This window comes from Sebastes umbrosus, chromosome 4, assembly GCF_015220745.1.
Source record: "Sebastes umbrosus isolate fSebUmb1 chromosome 4, fSebUmb1.pri, whole genome shotgun sequence".
NCBI classification, from domain to species: domain Eukaryota; kingdom Metazoa; phylum Chordata; class Actinopteri; order Perciformes; family Sebastidae; genus Sebastes; species Sebastes umbrosus.
In genome coordinates, this window is record NC_051272.1 from 14,688,344 (window position 1) to 14,710,711 (window position 22,368).

Genomic DNA, 22,368 nt, shown 5'->3' on the forward strand with positions numbered 1-22,368 from the left:
TAATTTGTCCTACACTTCTAAAATCCTTTATACACCAGGGGCGTGATGAATAAGCAACACGAAAATGTGAAATACTTGCCTGTGATTAATGACATGTGAATTAATCACACGAAAAAAACTCCCCCGGTGTGAATTTCATTTAGCTGCTTCAGTTTCAAGGTCCTGGTATTATTCATGCTGGGACACTTGAACCGTACAGAGCCATTAATATTATTAGTAACGCCTGTGCTTTTCATACTATGACTAGTCAAAATGTTTGCTGTGAAACAGGCCTATAGATAATGAAATAATCACTTTAAACCACTGTAGGTAGGGCTGAAAGATTTAGAAAAAATATCTTGCAATTGTGATATGATTTGCGAAATTAGAGGGTGTGATTATCTTTACATAATTATTCTCATTTTGATTGTCAAACATTAAAATGATTATGATGTGATTGTCGTGACACGACAATATTTAATTTAAAATGGTATTTTGACATGCATTTCGACCTCAACAAATATCACTTTGCATTTTCGATTAAGTTTCGATTAATTGTGCAGTCCTAACTGTAAGTAAATCCATTCATGTAAGTAATCAATTACATAATAAACTCGGCATAACTGTCCCCTTTTATCAAGATCAATACACAAATGTATCTTCCAGGTGTTTGTGTGCAAGTGTAACACTCACTGTGCAATGAGTAGTGGGTATGATGAAAGGATGTCTGGTTGATGCTTCCTGTGTTATAGGAGAGGTGTCAGGGCTTGGGATTATTTCTGTGGTTATCTGCTCAGTAGTGGACTCGATGGTTGTAGGAAATGGTGCTGGGGTTGTCGCAACAACTGTTGAGATGTCTGTTGGGGTGGTGGTCTCTATGGCGATGGTTGTATCCGCGGGTGTAGGCTGAGGAGTGGTCGTGGTTTCTGTGGTGGTTTCAGGGACAGAAGTTGTGGAGGTGGGGGCAGTTGTGACGGCTGCGGTGGGTGGCGGCTGTGTGGAGGGGGAGGTTGGAGGAGGTGGGGTGGAAGTTACTGGGGATGTTGGCAATGTTGGCGATGTTGGCGATGGTGTTGACGGTGTGGTAACGGTGGTGGAGGTAGTAGTTGAGGGCGAGGTGGTGGAAGAAAGAGTGGTAGGGGACGGAAGAGAAGAAGTGGAGGTGACTGTAGTAGCCTCAGGGGTTACAATGGAGGGCACGGCTGTGGTGGAGGTGGTTATAGGGACCCCTGTGGTTACCGTAGTTGGAGTGGGGGTCATCTCAGTCGTGCTGAGAGTGGTCGGCTCTGGCGGGGGTGAAGGAGTGAGAGTGGTAGAAACAATAGTGGTGGGAGGAGCAGGAACAACTGTATATGGAGACGGGGTGAGCGGAGTGGTCACACGCTCAGCGGGTGATGTTGTACTGGGAGTGGTAGTGGTGGTTGTGGGCCTGACAGTAGTGGAGGAGGTAGCAGTTGCTCTGGTGGTGGCGGTGGTGGTTGTGGTAGTGGATGTAGTGGATGGGGTAGTAGTGGTGGTTGTGGTTCTAGGCCTTCTGGTCGTAGTAGTCGCAGTGGTGGTTGTGGTTCTCGGCCTTCTGGTCGTAGTAGTCGCAGTGGTGGTTGTGGTTCTAGGCCTTCTGGTCGTAGTAGTCGCAGTGGTGGTTGTGGTTCTAGGCCTTGTGGTCGTAGTAGTCGCAGTGGTGGTTGTGGTTCTAGGCCTTGTGGTCGTAGTAGTCGCAGTGGTGGTTGTGGTTCTCGGCCTTGTGGTCGTAGTAGTCGTAGTGGTTGTTGTGGTTGTAGTTGAAGTTGTTGGTGGCGCTGTAGTAGTTAAGTTGGACCGCGTCACATATGCAAAGGGTGTCGGAGTTGGGGGAAGGGACACACCTAGTACAGATGATAAATATTGTAAGCACATATTTTGTATCTAATTAAAAAAAATACATTAAAGTAAATAATATATGTATGCATCATGCATAACTTTTCAATGGCAAAACACTCATCCGTTGTACTCACAGTCCTCTGTGTAGACACATCTTCTTGTGACCTCATCAAGGACCATGCTCTTGGGACAACGTGGGAAGCAGCCTTCCACACTGCAACATACAGAAACTATTTCAGCACCTGAGCAACAGCATTGATTATGTTGATTGTATAACGAGTGCTTTTAATGAGCGAAGCCTCTTACGGAGGCAGGAACTGGCAGCGGGTGGCGTCTGGGTCACTGCACGTGTGGACACAAGGGCTAGCACAGGACTTGTAGCGCCACTCACACATCATACGGTAAGGTATCACAAAACTGCTCTCTGCCAGAGGAGAGGAAAAAACACCTGATTAGTTAGTTTTTTATGTTTTTGTGTACGTGTGTGTTGGGTACATGCATGTGTTTCTGACCCTCCAGTGTGAAGCTGCTGCTGGCTTTGAAGCCCTCTGAGGTGTCGTATCTCTGAGCTCGTGCAGCAGTGTGTGTCAGTGTCAGAAAGATTCCAGGTTGGCCGACAAGCTCGAATGAGGTGTGACCTGGCAGAAACAGCCCCTGGTGCTGGATAAAGGTTGCCCTGCGATTAAACTCCGGCCCTCGACTCCACTGCTCCAACTGGAGACGGCTGCGTCCTGACACGACGAGGAAATAGTTTGGTCTCTCTGCAGACTCCAGTGACACCACAGGGACGCCTGTGAAAATAAGTGAACGGGGGTTAATTTACCCCCAAAAAATAAAGAGTAGCAGTGTGTAATTGTGTGAATGTGGATGCTCACGCGATGTCCTGTCCTTCTGCAAGCCTGCTGTGATCATGAAGTTGAACAGTAGGCCTGGGGCAGGCAACTGCCCTGGTCTCTCTCTCACCAGAGGAAACACTGAGCTGCTGGTGCGATTCACTCCAAACATGGTGTCATTATAAACAGCACTCACCAAGGAAAATGGGCCATCGCCTAGCTCTGTGGGGAGGCGAGGGAAAGAGAGAGGAAATTAGTGTGGTGACAAGCTAGCGGGGAATCAGAGTGTGTAAGGTTTGGAAACGACAATCAACGAAATAGCTCTCTGGAAAACGACTCTCACTCATACATACCTTGATTATAGTATTCACAATCATAGGCTGAAAGAGATCAAGACAGTTCAGGAGTTATAAAGCATCTCTGAGGTAGTACGTGACTGAGATGAAAAATAGTGTTTGCAAAGAGGGACTGTTGAAAGTGGGTTGAAGAGGTAAGTAGGGGTCAGATCCATCATCCCTGACTGACACAGAGTAGACCAAAGTACTATGAGTATATGTGTGTGTACTCACGGCAGACAGAGGGAGATCTCCAGTGTATTGTGACCCCCTGTTGACAGCATTTGTGTGCATATGCAGCGATGGATGTACAGAGACACTCACAGTCTCCCCCACGGTTACAGTTGCAAGTGTCTGTCAGGCAGTTCCTATAGAACCAGGCCACGTCCACCTGGAGGGTACCCACAACATGTATACACGGTCATACACAAACACACACGTACACGTACACACACATACAATCATAAAGTGAACCAGGCGAATCTCGCTGGGGGAAACTGTTTAGGGGCTGAGTAGTTTTCAATAATTCAGACGGGGTAGGAGTGATGAGATATCAGGACAAAGGAATGTGGGTCAACCGCTGGTGCAGAGGGGATCAGATGAGCTCCATGACACACACACAAAATGAATCAGCAATGAGTTGGTCTGTCCAAAGGCGAAGTTAACTGGGCCTCTGTGTTTTTGACACATGCACAATAACAGCACACTACATCCCATCAAAACTTGAATCTGTATTATTATCCTTTTAGATGTGAGAAGCGCAAATATTGATTAGGTAGGGTGCTGCATCCTGAGTGGAGCAGCAGGCCTGCTATTGAATACAGTCATGTTATTGAAAATGTACTCTGGAGTCATTCAGACATTTTTCTTATTTTCTATATTGGTTATGAACAATCCAAAAAAACATTCTGTGTGTCAACTTTACAACAGCATGTGTCAACTGCCAATAAAAAACAAGTACAGCAAGATGTCTGAATTGTGTTTTCTAGTACAAGTTATTTCTTTTCTTACAATTTGTTCCTGTCACACCTTTAATCTCTCTTGTCCCTGAGTTTGAGTAGAGACATTGGCTTCTGGAGATGTCCTATCATGCAAATTATACAACAAACCAGACAAACTGAATGTGTCTTTGCAGAGCAAGGACACACAAGAAAGTAAGCTTTAGAAGTGACTTCCTCGGATGGGTGCTTTTCTCTCCAATTAGGATATGGTTAGGATATGGAGAAAACTCCAGCAATGTCACTAAAATAGGGACGTTTGGCTAACTTTTAAAAAAAACTTTCCTTACTTCTGTTTTGAAAAGAAATCTGAACAGCCTGAGGGCATGTAGCACTTCTTCTTGTCTTAATGCAAAAGGGAAAAAACTCTGAATGTGTCATCTATCCATGCACTTTTAGATTAAAGCTTCAGAGCAGCTACTCCCCTTCAGATCCATTTATTTGTGTAAAACTGTCTTTTCTACAATGACCCAAGCAAAGAAACAAACTCTGCCTGGTAAAGTGGCCTCTCTGCCACTCAGAATGATAAGTGAAGTGCAACAAGGCCATGTTTTTCTCACTACACTATAAATAAATGTACCAATATTTCAATGCTAGGGTTACAGTGCCAAATAACACACATATATATAAATCATGTACAATTTGTTTTTGTACCCTCCTGAAACTATTTTGGCCTGATAAAGAAGGTACAAAAATAATACCTCTGAGGAACACTCTAGTAGAAAAGAGGAGAAACACTTTCTCAAAGTGCACACCTCTAAATTGACTGGATGTCTTACTTTAGCCAGACAGTGACAAATTAGCCCGAATCGGTGTCTGGACTAAGTCATAAAAGCTGAATGCAAAGCCACAGGATACCACAGGATTCACTTACTCTCTTAATTTATTAACAAGGTGCAAATAAACAATGTCTTCATGTGCAATGTGTCTGTTTCTCATTGAGAAGGGACTATTGCTCAAACCAGTGACAACACTTACTTACTAAGGGAACTACTACCCAACAACAGAAATGCTAACAGTATGAACAATAAACCATCACTAATCAAATAATATAAAATGAACGCATCACATGTGAGAACAAAGGCATTGTAAAAGAAATATGCCAGAATTAGATCTTACATGACTAATGTGGTAAGCAAGTGGGTGTTCCAGTGTTAATCTTTGGCTACAGTTTCTATAAGGTGGACCCTGTACATATATACATAGCTCCATCTGCTGGCCACATAGAGAAATACAAAACTGTAATAAAACATATGCTGTAAGCGTGTGTGTGTGTTTGTGTGCGTAGCCTTGGATCTGGTGTGGTATTTGGTATTTATCTCTAAGGTAACAGTGTATTCACTGGGATCAGTTAGGAGTTTGTTCCCATAACCCCTCATCAACCCCTACTCCCCAGCTGCTAACAAGATAACCTTTCTATGTTGGTGTGTATTTGTGTGTGCATCAAAATGGCACTCACCACGTTGTGACAGGGTGCAAAGACATCGCTGTAGAGGAGAGCACACTCCCTTTTGGCGTACGGCTGTCTGCCCAAGTCGCCTTCACACGGTCGCTCAACTACATAGTCGCTTTCACACTAAAACACACAACACACACACACAGAAGGTGATCGAGTATCTGATTACTCTTAAATATCACAGTGGACTTGAGGGAGACAAGCACACATAAATTACAGGAGCAACAGAGAGCTAGAGAGGAGTGAAAGAGTAAAAAGAGTGGGAGATACACAAAGACAGAAAGAGGGAAGAGGGTAAAGGGAGAATCAATGGAGGAGAGGAGCTGGGCTGACTCATACCTGTCCCAGGGCCCAGCTATCTCCAAAGGTCTGTGCGTTATTGACTTCCATGTGGCTGGAGGTGGTCATATCGTTCACTGTCACACTGTCAAAATTTCCACAGAGCCCACTGAGAAGGCCCTAAATGACAGAAAAAAAGACACTAAGCCATGTTTTCGGATTCCTTTCATAATAACAGTCTACATACTGTACATGAGGACATACAAAGACATAAAATAATGCTACAAACTTACACTAAATTTTGGCGAGGAAAAACTAGCATGGCCATTTTCAAAGGGGTCCCTTCACCTCTGACCTCAAGATATGTGAATGAAAATGGGTTCTATGGGTACCCACGAGTCTCCCCTTTACAGACATGCCCACTTTATGATAATTACATGCAGTTTGGGGCAAGTCATAGTCAAATCAGCACATTGACAGCTGTTGTTGCCTGTTGGGCTTGAGTTTGCCATATTATGATTTGAGCATATTAATTTATGCTAAATGCAGTACCTGTGAGGGTTTCTAGAGAATATTTGTCATTGTTTTGTGTTGTTAATTGATTTCCAATAATAAATATATACATACATTTGCATAAAGCAAGCATATTTGCCCAATCCCATGTTGATAAGAGTATTAAATACTTGACAAATCTCCCTTTAACGTAGATTTTGAACCAATAAAAAAGTGATTAATCACAATTAAATATTTTAATCGATTGACATCCCTATGTATATTAGAGCTGCAATGATTGGTTGACTAATCGATTAGTCGATCGACAGGAAAATAATTGCCAATTATTTTGATAATCAATTAATTGTAATTTTTCATGCAAAATGCTGATTTCAGCCTCTCAAATATGGAGATTACCTGCTTTTCTCTATTTTATATCATACCAAAGTGAATATCTTTGGGTTTTGGACTGATAAAACAAGACATTTAAAGACATCATCTTGGACTTTGAGAAACCGTAATGGACATTTTTCACTATTTTCTGACATTTTATAGACCAAACAATTAATGGAGAAAATAATCCTCGGATGAATTAATGATAACAAATAATCATTAGTTGCAGCCCTAATGTACAATATAACCGAGGACACTAAAAACTCTTTCATTTGCAAAATGTACTCACCTTCCACTGAGGTCCAACTCTAATGTGTACAGTTGTCTTGCGGTCCCAGAGGATGGTCAGGTCCTGATTGGAGAAGTGGACCACAGTGTAGTAGCCGGCTTTCCAAAGCTCGAACTCTGACCCTCGACCTACAACAGTGGACGGACTCTAAGGAAAGACAAACAAAGTAGATAGAAATCACTGGATTTTTATTGATATATTTAATTGATATAGTTTTGAAAAGGAAAAGAGACGCAGGTATATAGCTTGTTTGGTAAAGAGGGAGCGTGACTGTGTGTGTATAGTCCGTACCGGGTTGCCAGAGTTGTCGGTGAAGTAGATCGTGGTAAGTCCCACGTGAATGACCAGTATTTTCATGCACACAATGCCGCTCTCATAGCAGTCCTTGTTTTGGGCAACAATGGACACCTCGGGTTCTCCTGCACTCTAGTGAATGGGGAAGACAAAATATTGGAAGGGAAGAAAGTCTCTTCGGCACAATGTTTTCGTTTCTTTGTTCACAATTTCCCTTTTTACTATAGCCACAGCAGCCAGAAACGCAAAATCTGAATACCACATGATAGATTCAAACTTGAAATTTGATTCTACCTGTTCAGGAAACGGTGTCATTCTGGGTGCATGAGGTGACAAGAGGAAGGAAGCAACTCCAGGCTATTAACACACAGCTTTGACCTGCTTCCCTATTCTTTTCAGGTCTGCACAGTGGCGGCCGGCGGCCTGTTGGGTCTGTATTGGAATGTCTGTTCTGCTAATTCTAATTCTATATCCCTGGGAGCGCTGGAGTCCTGGGGTTTGAAGTGAACACTGGTCTCTTTGTGTCGCCACAGCTTTGCTGCTAGCATTACCATGGTGCAAACCCACCAACACACACACATACACACCCTAATCTGCTCTAATTAAAAGCCACTCTCTCTTCCAAGGAAACAAGCTTGGATCTTCTTTCCCAGATACAAATCGGTCCTGGCCGGGAAACGTGGAGGATGCTCCTTCTTTGCACTTAAACACAATCTATCTCTCACACACACTTCTCTGACACAGTTGAGCACTCTGACACCACCTGATTAGCATTCTAGTGCTCAAACTGAATCCATAAATGTGTCAAGTCAATTACGTAAATTACACTTTTATTTGCACATACACAGAATCTACTCACTTTAAGCAGGTAGGCCTGACAGTCAGAGTAGTAGTCGTACTCGAGGCCATCGAAGGTGTGGTAGTGTCTGTCGCTGTAGACAGTACACACAGCTGGACATGGTGAGTAGGTGCAGTTAAAATAGCCACGGTGACACACGCTGAGGAGACGGACAGGTGGATGCACATGGGGAGAGAGAAAGAGAAACTCATTGTCCTATCAATTATACAATTTTATGTTCTGAGATACAGTTTGTTAGAAAGGAATCCTACATGGAAAACTGCACATACTAAATGCAGTATCACATTAATTTGTAAATACTCTGTTTCTCTATCTATGGTATTAGAGTAAAAGGTGTATACCATTTGTAACATGATGTTTCCACAGTTTCTCCAGGCAGGTATTCAAGGCCCAGCCAGGCACAGGGGCAGTTCTCTGGATAGTAACACTCGCTATGGTGCAGCACCAGCCTTCATAGATAAAACACAACTCAAGTAGTAGGTACAAAACATGCAAACACCTGATATAAAACCAATATTGCAGTAAGTTAACTTCCCAGTTCTGTGAGTAAAACCTGTATGTAAAAAACAGATGAATAGCTTGCACACTGCAGGGATCCAATGTCCATTTATTTATTGCACACTCTAAACACAGTGTATATCTATGCCTTTCTAAAACCTGTATGTAACCTGAAGAGTAGATATTGGATACAGTCGGGAATTAAAGGTGTGGAAAGTAAATAAGATAACCTGGCTTCCACTGCATATTGTCATGGTGCCCTTAATGAAGGCTTTTAATTTGGAACTGACAAAAGCATACACGACTGTACATGCTCTGTAATAAATACACCTGTAAAAGACTAAACCTGTGGTTCTACCCATTGATTACAGATGACAACTGACTAGCTTCCAGGCAGCCACTGGTTTCAGTTGCTTTCATGACAGTATGAAAATCCACTTGCAGGGACTTGATTTTGCTAATCCATTACAATTAACGTTTTGCTTCCTTAAAAGGTCCAGTGTGTAGGATTTGGCGGTATACAGCGGTGAGGTGAGGAGATTACAACCAACTGAAGCCTCTCCTGTGTGCCAAGTGTGTTGGAGAGCTACGGTGGCTGACGCAAATGGCCCTCTCTAGAGCCATTTGGAGCAAAGCCAGTGTGTAAAGTGTGTGTGTATGTATGTGGGAAGTGAGTGGTGAAGCAAGAGAGAGAGAGCGGCAGCGACGGGAGCGAGTAACGTTATCGACTCCGGCCAAAGCAGGAAAAAGTTTGTCCGTTCAGGGCTACTGTTGAAACATGGTGGTGCAACATGGCGGACTCCGTGAAGAGGGGACCCACTCCCTATGTAGATATAAACGGCTCATTCCAACGTAATGAAAACACAACAATTCTTATTATCAGGTGATTATACACTAAAGAAAACATACTTATCAGCAATCAGGGAGTACGGGCAAAGAAATGTTCTAATAAAGCACTGATCTGAAGCATTTTATACACAATCTGCAAGTAGATGTTTATACTGAAATGAACAGAAGAATGTGACCCTGGAAGGTAGGAAATCACTCAAAAACATATAGTACGTGTTGCCAAGTGGACTGGAAAAACGACTTTTATGGTCTTTGGAAAAACACAAAAACACAACAATATTGGAAGGCAGTAGATGCGTATATTTTACCCAGGAGGGCAGACACAGCCAGGGATGCATGGTGTGCTGGGAGGGCAGGTGAGGTTCAACATCAGGTTACGGCAGGTCGGTGCACAAGCAACGCCTCCTCTCTGCTCGGTGCAGCTGTGGTACACTTTCCCCTCTGGACACTCCCCGACCTCGACACTATCTGGCTCTGCAATGCGCATGCACGAAAACACACAGACACACACTCAAGAAAATCAATGCCCCCATCGCCTTAAACATCAAACACATCGGCCAGTCATGGGAAACAAGCTACAACCACAGACATAAGGCTCTTGATTTCAGCAAGAGGGACACAGCCTGAAACGGCACTTTGTTGTTGGAAAGAACGAGAGCAGGAACTGAAGGGAGGGGAGGGAGCGCGGAGAGGTTACCTTTTTCCTCTGGCACACACTCCATCTTCCCATTTCTGCACAGGCTGATGGAGGAGACAGGAAGGGAGAGAAGAAGAGGTGAGTGTTCGGGAAAGAGAGTAATGTTATCAAACACAAGGTTCGTTTAAGTGCTCCACGTCTCATTTGACAATCACTTAAGCTTTTATTGCTTTCTCAATGTATCAGACAGTGTGTGTGAGGATGTTACACTGTGTGCAGTGAGGAGAGCAGCCAAAGTGAGCTTTCACTTTGCAGCGAAGGTCAAGGCCAGTTGTGACTCACCAGGGGCCAGAGGCGCTGAAGGTCACCTCCCCTGGCTGTGACACACCACCCATGGAGTAACAGTGACACTGTGACCTGAGGAGAAACTCATGACTTTATTCTAATTACATTAACTAATGACGACACTTTCTGTGTTGGTGTTGGTGCCTGTGTATGTGGGTTTCTGCCAAATAGAAATTGATGACCATTGTTAGGATGATATATGAGGAGGCCGACCCTTACAGTTGTACACAGCGCTGGCGCACATCGTCATGGTAACTGCCGTCTGCACAGCCACACCCCTCGGCACAGTCATCAGGGTTACACGTCTCCGTGCTAGACAGAGCACGGCAGGACCGCCCGCAAGACGACACACAAGAGTGGTACAGCATGCCTCCAAGACACACCACTCCTGTGTAAATACACACACACACAGTAATACACATTTTATATACTGTACGCCTAAGGCAATTCAATGTTTTTACTCTATGTGTACTGTGAGAGACACATCGAAGAAAAATGTCAATAGCCATGTGATGGACAATAAAGTTTTTCTGATTCTGAAACAAACACAAAGAACAAAATCCACACATATAGTATAGCACAGTTTAAATCTGTGACCATTTCCATTTTAAACACAACACAGTATGGATAAAAGCAACCCAGAAACCAAATACTCACCACATTCAGAGACGTGTGACCTGAAGTTAACGTTGACTCCGTGTTTAGAGCAGAGGTAAGTGTAGTGAGCCAGTGCTGTGCACAAACAGCTGCTCCCACAACGGCAGGCCTGGTAGCGGCACTGCTGCTGGTAGATGTTTGGACTGATGTAGCCATGACACGGGGCGAATACACTCCCCACAAGCACCTCACACTGGGTCGCATAGTATACTAGAATATACACACACACACACAACCCCATTTAACATATTTTAAATTTTAGTCTGGACAAACTAAGATACCCTGCAACTAAAACCTGCACAAATTACAGTGTCACAATCATATTTAGGATGTCAGGACGTAAAGTGCAGTCTGTAGAGCTGCTGGCATTTAAGCCCATGAAGTTTATCCTCCTTGCGATCAGTGTTGGAAATTAACGTTTTTGTCTAACTGCCACTGTGGCTGGTGGACTCCAAATCTACCGACTACTCAATAGATTACCATTGTTTTTTTGGCTGGTGAGGGAAGCAAATCTAGCAGCCGCTTGCATATTTTACCAGCATTTGGCTTGTGACTGGTGCTAATTTCAAACCCTGCTCATGATACATTCTTTAGCTTGCTTGATTTATGCCACCCTTCACCCTTCCTATTTTCCTAATCCATGTATTTATCTTCAGTAGATTCGTCTAGTGTCTTTACAGGTCTCCCTAAAAAATCGGTTAGACAGCTGCATCGCTCTAGGTCTGAGATCTTTACACTGGCTTCCTGTCTGTCAAAGAATTGATTTCAAAATACTACTGCTGGTTTATAAAGCCCTGAATAGTTTATGGCAAAAATACATTTCTGATCGTCTGCTACATTATGAACCATCCAGACCTCTCAGGTCGTCTGGGACCGGTCTGCTTTCTGTCCCCAGAGTCAAAACTAAACATGGACAAGCAGCGTTCAGTTTTTATGCTCCATATTTCTGGAACAAACTCCCAGAAAACTGCAGGTTCGCTGCAACTCTCACCTCTGAAGACTTTTGTAAATATAATAAAAAAATATTATTTATTTCTTACACTGCACTGTAATTTTTATTCTTGTATTTTATCTTGTTTTTATTTTATATTCTCCTGGCTTTTTAATGACTGGTTTTAATTGTATTTAAATATCTTTTTATAATGTATTTATTTTGCACTTTGTCTCGGTGCTTTTCATGCTTTATGTAAAGCGCTTTGAATTGCCTTGTTGCAGAAATGTGCTGTATAAATAAACTTGCCTTGCCTAATATTAAATCAAGGTAAAATTAACAAGTACACCCAAAATAATAAAAACAGATGAAGCCATTATTACCATTGTGCTGGTTCATCTCACAGGGGTCTATGATGGGCAGGTTGACTGGAGCGACACAAGCAGATGAAACCTTCCAAGCATTGGCATGAAGCTGAGGAGTGCCCTCTATCATACCTGCTGGGGACCTACACACACACACACACACGCACACACACACACACACACACACACATAGTGAGTTAAAGTGACATTTTCAACATTGATCTATGAGTGGGAAGTACTTGCTCACAGGAAGTCATCTCGTAGATTTCCATTGAAGGTTCCACAAAGGCCCAGCGTGTGTCCCCGCCACTGGCTGTCCAGCTGCAGATAGACCCGCCCCCCTCGACCATCATAATGCAGATTCAGACCAATCCCTGCCTTCAGCTGTGTAAACACAGAGGTCAGCTTCCGCACTTCCACTGCATCTATGTACCCAAAAACAAACACCAAAACCCATGATCAAAGATGAAATTGTATATAGCATGGCAGAGACAAGCACCCAGGTGTTCATAGCAAACAATGCTGTTTGCACCAGACCCAGGCACATGTTAGATACTGTATGTGTACATGTACTGTATGTATATATTTCCTAAACCTAACCAAGTAGTTTTGTTGCCTAAACCTAACCAAGCTACAACTGAAAACTAAAAATAGTAACTTATAAAAATGTAAAAACCGAAAATAATAAGTCAACTACGGTAACTCTCTAGTCCTGAGTTTGACCCATTCATCCAGCACAACCTACTCCTTGCATGTACTTTGTCACTCTTTATATTACCACTACTATTAACGGGTGTAAATACCCAAATAGCTGCCATGTGACTATTCTCACCCGGGTGCAAATACTTATTTTTATAACAGTACAAAGAGGAATTATTTCAGTGTGATCTGATTGAATTTGATATGTAACATAAACCCGTGGTGTATCAAAGAGCTTTTGTGATTCCTACCATCAACATAGGGCAGGACAGGCGCCGGGTTGACACCAATTATCACCTCCCCCTCTCTGGTCAAAGTGATCTGACGACTCACATCTTCATCCAACACCACTGTCACCGACTGAATACACCCCTGATGCTGTAGACACACAGGCCATACAGAAAGGATGGTTATATATATGTAGAGAGGAAACTGCGTGGTTGGTTGAGCGTGTGTGCATGTGAATGCAAGTAATCACCCTACCTCTGCACAGGTAGTGTACTGCAGTGTGACGGTGAATCTGCTGCTGCTGCGGCTCTTTGCCAAGACGTACTGACACGCCCCCGGCTGGAGAAACATCCTACCGTCCAATGTCGTGACAAACACGTCACCTACCACCAAACACTCCGCTAAGAAGGGAGAAGAAATACGGTAATTAATCTGAATTCACAGATTCCCCTTTAATAACTTTTCTGATAAACTCACCTGTGCAGTTGTTCTCAGTGCAGTTCCACACTCCTCCCATGCACACGCTAACAAAAAACATACAATAGGTTAACAGCACATTGGCAAAGCTACAGTATATACTGTACATCAGACCGGCAGATATGGGTACTTTGCAAAACGTCAGGGCTGTGCCCCTTTTTGGGGGATAGAAAACCGAAGATCCTATAGATGTCAATGCAATTTGATATGTGTTTGGTTTGTAATTTTGACAAGTTTGTATGAGTTTATTTGTTGTTAAACAAACATTTTTTTTTATACACGTCTAATAATTATTTTGCGACCTTGCCTGAACCTGAGCGTTCATGATAGCTTAATAAATTATGGTTGATCGTCATGCCAATTCAGCTTTTCCGAAAAAATGCAAGTTCAAGTGGATGAAGGACCCAACACAGTGGCTGGATATTACTTATCCAGACATCTATACATATTTATTTTAATCACGTTAAGCTAAATGTTGTCTGTAGATAACCAACATTTTAATAGCAAAGTGTTTGATTAATAAGCTGAGATTTAGTTAGAGATGACTGTGTGATGCTGCTCTACTGAATGACTGTACTGCAGAAGCCTCCCACTCAAGCTATCCATCAGTAGTAACTGTCACCAGCATCATTTAGCCATTTACCACACTTGAGTGAATATTCATACATCTTATGTGCCTCAAATCTCAAAGCCTTGGTTAACCCGCTACAGCTTTTCTGCATTTTCCTGTTTCTCTCCATATGTGACAGCGCGTTTCTTTCCCCCAAAATGGGATGACACAATGCCGGTCAGATGTATGCCGCTCACTCGTGATATCCACACTTACCAAACACTGCATCCTTGTTGAAGCACATGTCCTTGTACATACGAACTGCCATGGTAAACACATGGACACTGAGAAACAGCGATACATGTTCCATTTTGTAGGATGAGACCTGTGGGAAAGAGGATTACGAAGTTTAAAGTGAGCTTAGAGGTCAATCAATTAAACATAATTTAACAGAAATTAGGAAGATAATTAAATACCATCAGGGCAGTAGCAGCCATCCAGACAATGCAAGTTGGTTCCCAGACACTCTTTCTCAAATGTACAGGTGGGCGGACAACAACTGATGCAGTCTCTGTAGACAAAACTCTCCTCACAGCCATCATCTACATACAAACACACACACACTTGAGTTTCACACAGATGCAGATCACAGAACATGAGCATGGAATAAATGTTGACCTAATATAAATATATGCGGAGCTGGAGTGGTAACTTACTACAAGAAGGGAAGCTGTCTCTCCACTCTCTTACTGGATATCCAACATGTGAGCAGGCTCGGGTGTATTCAACCAAGGCTCGACAAAACGTTTCCTCGTCATCAGATCTGAAAAAAAGAAGAAAAAAAAGAAATGTTTTTGGGGAACTGCATTTATTTCATTTTAAGAGTCTCTACAATTGAAGCTTTTACTGTAGCTAGCAATGAAAAGGTTTAATCTGTAACTGGGTTTACATCGATAACAACACAGAGAGGTGAAGAAAAAGTCGAATGTATCAATAATCATAAAATCATATCATAAATCATAAAAGTGTTTTGACTTACACACACAGGTCTGACACACAGCTGGCCACAAAGGGATTCGGGTCAATGTTTTCATGACAGGACAGAAATGGGAAGAAGAGAATTGCACTGCATTTCTCTATGGCATCCTGCACACATTCACAACAAATACACTATGAATATAATGCACATAATGTAATATATACAGAGAGGTACAGCAAAACAAACACTGCTGCAGTCATTTAACTCACAAGGACCATTCTCTTAAAACTTCAACAGAGATGCCAGTCTTTTAGTCTTAAGATTTAATCATAAAGAAGCTAACTTTGCTAGTTTTTATTTTTTGTCAAGCAGTAAACATATTTATATGGTGTACTGTGGTGACATACAATTGACCCTTCGCTAAACTCCTCCCTAGAACGTGTTGGATTTTTTTGCTTTCCCAAAGCCAAAAACGCAAGAGGAGCAATGTCAGATGTGGATTAAACAGTGTGGAAGACCTCACTCACAGCTGAATCCATCGAAAATCAACAAAAAACTCCAAGGTAAGACGTTAATAACGTTAGCTAGCCTAACACATCAGCAAACAAAGACGGGTGATGAATTATTATTTGTGGTATCCAGTGTACGGATGGGGTGTCGGACGCTTGTACTGGGACCGTTGAGCTTTTCCCTTGATTTTAATGGGCTCTTCCTTCACAATAATGTATTATTTCATATTATGTAATATTGTAATCCTTTCTGTCTACCTCTCTCTGATATTTCAGAACGATTATTCCAGATATTTGCCATTATTTCCTTTGGAATATCTCACACTGATATCGTTGAAAATGCCAAATTGACATTCTGGGTCTGGGCCTAGCAACAGTAACCAAGGGGGGAGGGGCTTAGCGAGGGGTGAAATGAGTGTATGCCAAGAGTAATACTGAGTAGAAAGAATGTTTCTGTGGTTCTTACATCCATGTCTGACTCAGAATGGCAGGCCCCATTGAAGTCGAGGTCTACTGACGGACAGGCTCTCTCATGGGGCAGGTCCACCGCCCAGCTGTTAGCAAACACTGCAGGCTCATCTGTCCGAATGCCTAAGCCACAACAAACACATTCATTAATAGTTAAGCACATACATGGGGTAAAGATGCTGTACAGTTGATATACTATTCAAACATGTCCACAATCATTTCTGTTTCTATATTGTCATCAAACACATTTACATTTAAACATGAAATAGAATAATAAAATAAAAATTAGAGGAGGAAGAGCAAATCGGATCAAAACTGTGTTTTTAAATGTGCCATGTCCATTTTAGCTTTATAGTCAGAGCCTTTCCACTTGTTTACTCTCTTTCTCTGAGCTCATCCTCACTCCGCACACCGCAGTTCATATTACTGGACATCAGAGGAAGGATTCTTGCTCCTTCCAGCCATTCAAACCCAAACTATCAGTTCTCCCCTATCCTTCCACTCTGCTCTCTCCAGGCCACCATAATTGGCCTCGAATCAGTGTTGAGTGTATAATAATAATAATTGAGTTGAGTGGGTGCTGAGAGAAGGGATAAGAGGATGGAGGGCCGGTCAGGCCGGTCTTACCACGGGAAGTGGTGAGGTCATCGCCAGCAATGTGGTTGAAGTTCCCACATAGGCCACAGGGGGCGCCCTGGTGATCCTCGCTCATCTTCAGGTAGACGCCCGAGCCTCCATCCCAGGCCAAAGAGAAGCCAAACACACTCTTCACCAGCAGGTAATCAGCCAGTCGCTCAATAAACACACCGCCTACAGTCTGAGGCAGACTTAACCTGACATTTCAGAGACAGACAAGTCGAGAGAGTGACAGAGAAAATTAGCTTTTTGAAAATAATGCTCATAATGGTCAGTGTGGATCGGGTGGTGAGAAACTGACCCTTTCTGTTCTAACAGTTTTGTAGCAAGATGTTTTTATTGAAGACTCTCAAAATCTATCTGTGTCTTTTTCTTTCTACAGCGGTAAGAACACACACACACACACACAGACACACACACACCTGCGGCCTCCCTGGTGGACCTGATATCCAGAGATGTGGATCTCGTCCTCATTTGGGAAGAACAGACTGAGAGCTCTTGGGCATGAATAAACACTTCCGCGACACACTCTGCTGTTGTGGACCTGAGAAGACAAGAAAAAGATAATTAAAGAAAGTGTCACAGAGGGACACGCATGGGAATTTTACCAAGGATTGGCCGCGGCCTGTAACCTGAGCCATTATTGTAAAAACAAGTCACCTGTCTGTTAATGATGCTGCCACCAACTGCCACAAATGGCTGTTGTGGTACGCCCTGTGAATTACTGCAACAGCTCAATTTACTTAAGGCTATGATTATCAAACTATATATGACAGAGGATGCAAGGGATAGACGGAGTTAGAAACACTTTAGGACATTCATTTTGAAGTAACTTAATCAGCAATTAAAAAACAATGTCACAAAAGTTTGAATGTTGAATTTAAAAATGGAGAAAAGTCTTGATGAATTGAAGTAAATGGGGGCCGCATTTAACAACAGCAAAACGATATCAACAACTCGCACAATATAACCCACGTCTCATTTATCCAACATCTTTGCTAAAACCGTATTTATTTAAAACACTTCGGACTCATCCGGATTCACGTGGACAAGTAGCGCACCTGTGCAAGAGAGAAACTGTTTATGCTGAAGAGTTTTAAATAGTTTGGTTTTAGCAAAGATGATTGAGTCTGTAGACAGATATTTTGATATTCTGTCGTTTTGCTGTTGTTAAACGCGGTCCCCATTTACTTCAATTCATCAAGTCTTTTCACAGTTTTTTGATTCTTCGTTCACCGTGGAGGCATGCGAGAAAAGAAGTTTTCTTCAAGAATTCAAGGTAACAGGGTGAGTAATTGCTATAAAATGGGTGGGTGAAGTATTCCTTTAAATGATAAAGCTGGTGAAATCCTATATTTTTGTTATTGCTTATTTTAGTTTGACTGTACACATGGTGTTATTGTAAAAAAGCCAGACCACCCTGTATACATACAGGTTAAATATTTCAGTGGGTAATTTCAATCTGTATGCTCTTACCCACACCGTGTACTGTGGTGCAGCTGAGTGGCAGTCCTGGGCCAGAATATAAGAGCAGGTCCCGGGGAAATAGAAGTAGATTCCATCAAATGTTTCGTAGTGGTGCTGACCCCACGACCTGCAGATCCCGTCTCTATCCTGGCCCTGGTTAGGTACTGAGAGGAAAATGGGTGATTCACTCAGACAACCTTTTCCTAATGATGAAGTGGATCAGTTTCATGTGGTGACGCAAGTGAATTTCAGCACAAATTGACACTTTGTTAAACCGAGAGGATAGGTCAGACATCCTATCTCTTTTATCATCTTTATATCTTTCATTTCATTAACCTTATCAGTGGAAAATGAATACTTGAATTTTCTTAAACAAGCTCTTTGTTGCAGGAAATCCCCGGAGCTGGTGATGCCAAGATGCTGCCTAAGACCATCCCTAAAGTCTCAGCGGGCGGGGGCTGGTGACAGTGAGTCACATCCCTTTAATCTGATTAGTGAGTGGCTCGTCATGCTGATGGAAATCCCAAATTGTACATCTTGTAAATGATTCTTTACAGATCTTAATTACAAAAAGATACCCATGTTTCAATCCTCACAATTTCCCAATCTTATTTAATATTTTTAGAACATGCGTTCTGTGGCATCAGCTCTGATCTTCAAGCTGGGAAGCTTGATCATTTGTTTTGGATGAGGCTTTCATGGCCCACTTTAAATGCTCCTATGTTTTACTTGACTGTGCTAAATATGCATATTATTTATCTTCTAGTAAATTGTCTGTTTCAGGATTTCATTTCAAGCCTCAGTTCAGTTACAGCTCCCTCAGGAACTATATTGTTTCCAACATGTGTGTCAACGCTAAATTAGTTTCGTGAAATGAAAAAATGTCTTTACAATAATTGAGACCTCAGATCTCCTGATATACTGTATGAGGAGTCTGTTCAGAATATAGAAACCAGAAACTCCATCACTCAGCCCTTACCCTATTACCTTAGGGCAAGTGATTTTATATCTGCTGCTGTAGGGTGTGTGTGTGTGTGTGTGTGTGTGTGGATTGATTAGAGGCTGGTGGATTTGTATCAACAAAGAGAGAAAGAGAGAGAGAGATCTGGTTAAATCTGATAATTAATACTGTAGCGTGTGCATGTAATTAACATTTGTTGAATGATTGGTGGGTCTGATGCACACGCACGAACAATCTAATACACATTCCTGTATAACTGAGTGTGTAACTGTACACTCTATGCTGTTATTAAAAAGTTGTAAGCCTGCTAACCAGCTAGTCTGTTGCATACCAGGAATGGTGCTTGGCAATCAAAAATAAGGTTACCGTGTGGATGGTCAACTGACAAATCTGATCTGACACCGAAAACAGACAATGTAGGTGTGTGTGTGTTTCTGTGTATTACTCACTGATCTGGCAGCGGTCTCCCAGTGCCTGGAACTGAGCACAGTCACACACACCGTCCTCCTGACACCAGCCACCATTGAGGCAGCCACAATATTCTGGGAAAGACACGATCAAACTCAAGTTCACTTACCCCCAGTCTATCTGGGTAATGGTAATTTTAAGCTTCTGTGAGTGCATTTAGGGTCTCTTAAGAAGGAGCGTATTTACCTGAAGAGGCATCTCTGGCTGTGTAGTTGTGTAAAATGCTGCGTGACAGAGTACCCTCCGACAGCAGCGGTCTGTATGTCTTGGAAAACATTGAACAATAAACACTTAGTTCCTTAAATGATTCTTAACAGCATCAGTGACACGGTGCTGTACCGTTAGTGACCTGCTGCTGTAAGTTAAAAGTTGCGTCAAGTTGAGTGGGAGAAAGTGTACGTGTGGGTCTCATTCGTTACAAAGACAGCTTTGTGCCCGTTAGGGTGTTGTGCGCATGTGGGTGCCCTGACCTCCTCTGGTTCCCTTAGGTGTAGTGTACCAACCTCCTCCCCGAGGAGATCCCGTTTCCTCCGAAGTGCATTAGCCCTCCTGCACACACACAAACATGCACATTAGTGGGAAGAAACAGTCAGAGGGGAGACTTAAGTGCACTTTACACCGCTTGAATTCAGACTCCAAACTACTCTTTACTGAACCCTCACACGCACAAAGTGCACATGCAAACACACTCATATGCTGTCTCCGCCACACACCCTAGTGACAGAATCAGAAAGTGCAAATGCATTCATCACTGTCAGGCCAGAAAATTGTGAGAATGACCTGTGAAATATCATATTGATGATTTTTTTTTTTACTTAATATTACCTATATTTTTGCCACAAAAAAATAATCAATTTCATTTCCACTCCTTTGATTTACCTCTGTAGTCTTCCTTCTGCCACTGAAAGTCGGCTCTGGGCTCCTAAACACAAAGTTACACAATTATAAAACCATCGTTGTAGTTAAAAATGTAGATCCAGAGGTGTCCAATGAAAGAAACATTTTAATAATTCACATCTGTGTCATTTGTAATGATTTAGAAGTTGATGTCATGTTAGGACACATGACAACATCATGACTTCTGCACTATATTCGTGTATCACAGCTGTTACCCTGCACTATATTCAGTTTTAACAGTTTTCCTCATCTCCTTGTATTTATATATCTGGTATATTTTTTTGTACTTTCTATTTTGCACTACTGACTTTTTTACTGCCTTTTTACTAACATGTTTTGCACTATGGATATGTGATTCTGGATACTTGAATTTCCCTCGGGATCAATAAAGTTACTATCTATCTATCTATCTATCTATCTATCTATCTATCTATCTATCTAGTAAAAACACAAAATACAAGTATGAACCTGAAAATGAGCATGATATGGGACCTTTAAGTTACACTTACTGTTTAAAATGCCTCCTATTTTCATAATTATTGCTATTAATATTAATCAAATTCCAAAGTTTGTGCGCCTATGGTCCATCATTTTTTGTGTTTTAGAAAATAGTGTTTTCCTCTTTTATTTTTAATTTTTAATTTGCATTTTTGACAAATGTTCTTCATCTCCTTGTATTTTTATATCGGGTATATTCTTTTGTACTTTGTACTTTGCACTACTAACTTTTTTTACTGCCTTTTTACTAACATGTTTTGCACTATGGAACTGTGATGCTGGAAACTTGAATTTCCCTCGGGATCAATAAAGTTACTATCTATCTATCTATCTATCTGTCTATCTATCTGTCTATCTATCTATCTATCTATCTATCTATCTATCTATCTATCTATCTATCAGGGAGAACAGTTTTATACAATAAATGCTTTATAATAATTATAAAAGCAACTGATTTCTGTCAGATCATATAGATAAACAGAAAAAAGGGTACTTCAATCATATTCTAAAAGAACTTGGCATACAAGTGACTTAATAATATAAGGAATATTTACAACCTATGGCAGACCTATTAATATCCCTATATTTTGTTCACATTCATATCATATATAACATATAGATAAACAGAAAAAAAGAGTAGTTCAATCATATTCTAAAAGAACTTGGCATACAAGAGTATTGTGACTTAATAATATAAATAATATTTACAACCTATGGTAGACCTATTAATATCCCTATATGTTCACATGCATATATGTGTAGAAAACTTTACTGCAAGACTATTATAAAAATTTTGTATTAGAGTAAAACTGTCAGACTCACCCTCAAGAAACAGCAAGTGGGAGATTGAAAACGACATAAGAAGAAATCGTTTCACTGTCCACTTTAAGTTCATCTCAGAGTCCGAAAGGGAAGTCCCGCCGAAACGTTAACGGTGCATCTCAGTGGTCCCGGGAGGAAAGGAGTTTAAGATGTCTGGTAGCACCGGGGACGATGCTTTGGTCGTTTACCTGTAGAAACCTACCTGGTGGCGACAGCCCCCCTCTGAGCAGATGATGACGAGTAGCCTACACCTGTTGTGTGGGCAGGTAAAGCCTGCACTGCTCTCTGTCACTGCAACATCCTCAGCCAGCAGCACACAGGCAGCCTCGGTTATAGTTGTGGTCTGTGCGGGTCTGTGCA

General features: G+C 41.9%; 1 protein-coding gene across 1 annotated transcript in view; it reads right to left on the bottom strand.

Annotated features, from left to right (window-relative positions):
* otogl (otogelin-like) overlaps positions 1-22,368 on the bottom strand; it is a 32,931-nt gene extending 10,563 nt beyond the window's left edge. Inside the window, exons 1-36 of the mRNA XM_037766035.1 lie at positions 22,009-22,368; positions 20,671-20,713; positions 20,262-20,340; positions 19,978-20,056; positions 19,773-19,865; positions 18,372-18,526; positions 17,318-17,439; positions 16,887-17,092; positions 16,258-16,382; positions 15,343-15,449; positions 15,020-15,126; positions 14,780-14,905; positions 14,580-14,688; positions 13,754-13,800; positions 13,532-13,677; positions 13,300-13,426; positions 12,597-12,774; positions 12,368-12,492; positions 11,054-11,263; positions 10,616-10,784; positions 10,394-10,468; positions 10,112-10,155; positions 9,723-9,888; positions 8,409-8,516; positions 8,068-8,206; positions 7,206-7,340; positions 6,915-7,061; positions 5,801-5,920; positions 5,465-5,581; positions 3,242-3,398; positions 3,026-3,052; positions 2,715-2,894; positions 2,352-2,630; positions 2,146-2,263; positions 1,974-2,053; positions 673-1,844 (exon numbers count right to left, since the gene is read on the bottom strand). Coding sequence (XP_037621963.1) covers positions 673-1,844; positions 1,974-2,053; positions 2,146-2,263; positions 2,352-2,630; positions 2,715-2,894; positions 3,026-3,052; positions 3,242-3,398; positions 5,465-5,581; positions 5,801-5,920; positions 6,915-7,061; positions 7,206-7,340; positions 8,068-8,206; positions 8,409-8,516; positions 9,723-9,888; positions 10,112-10,155; positions 10,394-10,468; positions 10,616-10,784; positions 11,054-11,263; positions 12,368-12,492; positions 12,597-12,774; positions 13,300-13,426; positions 13,532-13,677; positions 13,754-13,800; positions 14,580-14,688; positions 14,780-14,905; positions 15,020-15,126; positions 15,343-15,449; positions 16,258-16,382; positions 16,887-17,092; positions 17,318-17,439; positions 18,372-18,526; positions 19,773-19,865; positions 19,978-20,056; positions 20,262-20,340; positions 20,671-20,713; positions 22,009-22,081 — 5,490 coding nt within the window. The 5' untranslated portion in view covers positions 22,082-22,368. The remainder of the gene's footprint in view (positions 1-672; positions 1,845-1,973; positions 2,054-2,145; positions 2,264-2,351; positions 2,631-2,714; positions 2,895-3,025; positions 3,053-3,241; positions 3,399-5,464; positions 5,582-5,800; positions 5,921-6,914; positions 7,062-7,205; positions 7,341-8,067; positions 8,207-8,408; positions 8,517-9,722; positions 9,889-10,111; positions 10,156-10,393; positions 10,469-10,615; positions 10,785-11,053; positions 11,264-12,367; positions 12,493-12,596; positions 12,775-13,299; positions 13,427-13,531; positions 13,678-13,753; positions 13,801-14,579; positions 14,689-14,779; positions 14,906-15,019; positions 15,127-15,342; positions 15,450-16,257; positions 16,383-16,886; positions 17,093-17,317; positions 17,440-18,371; positions 18,527-19,772; positions 19,866-19,977; positions 20,057-20,261; positions 20,341-20,670; positions 20,714-22,008) is intronic.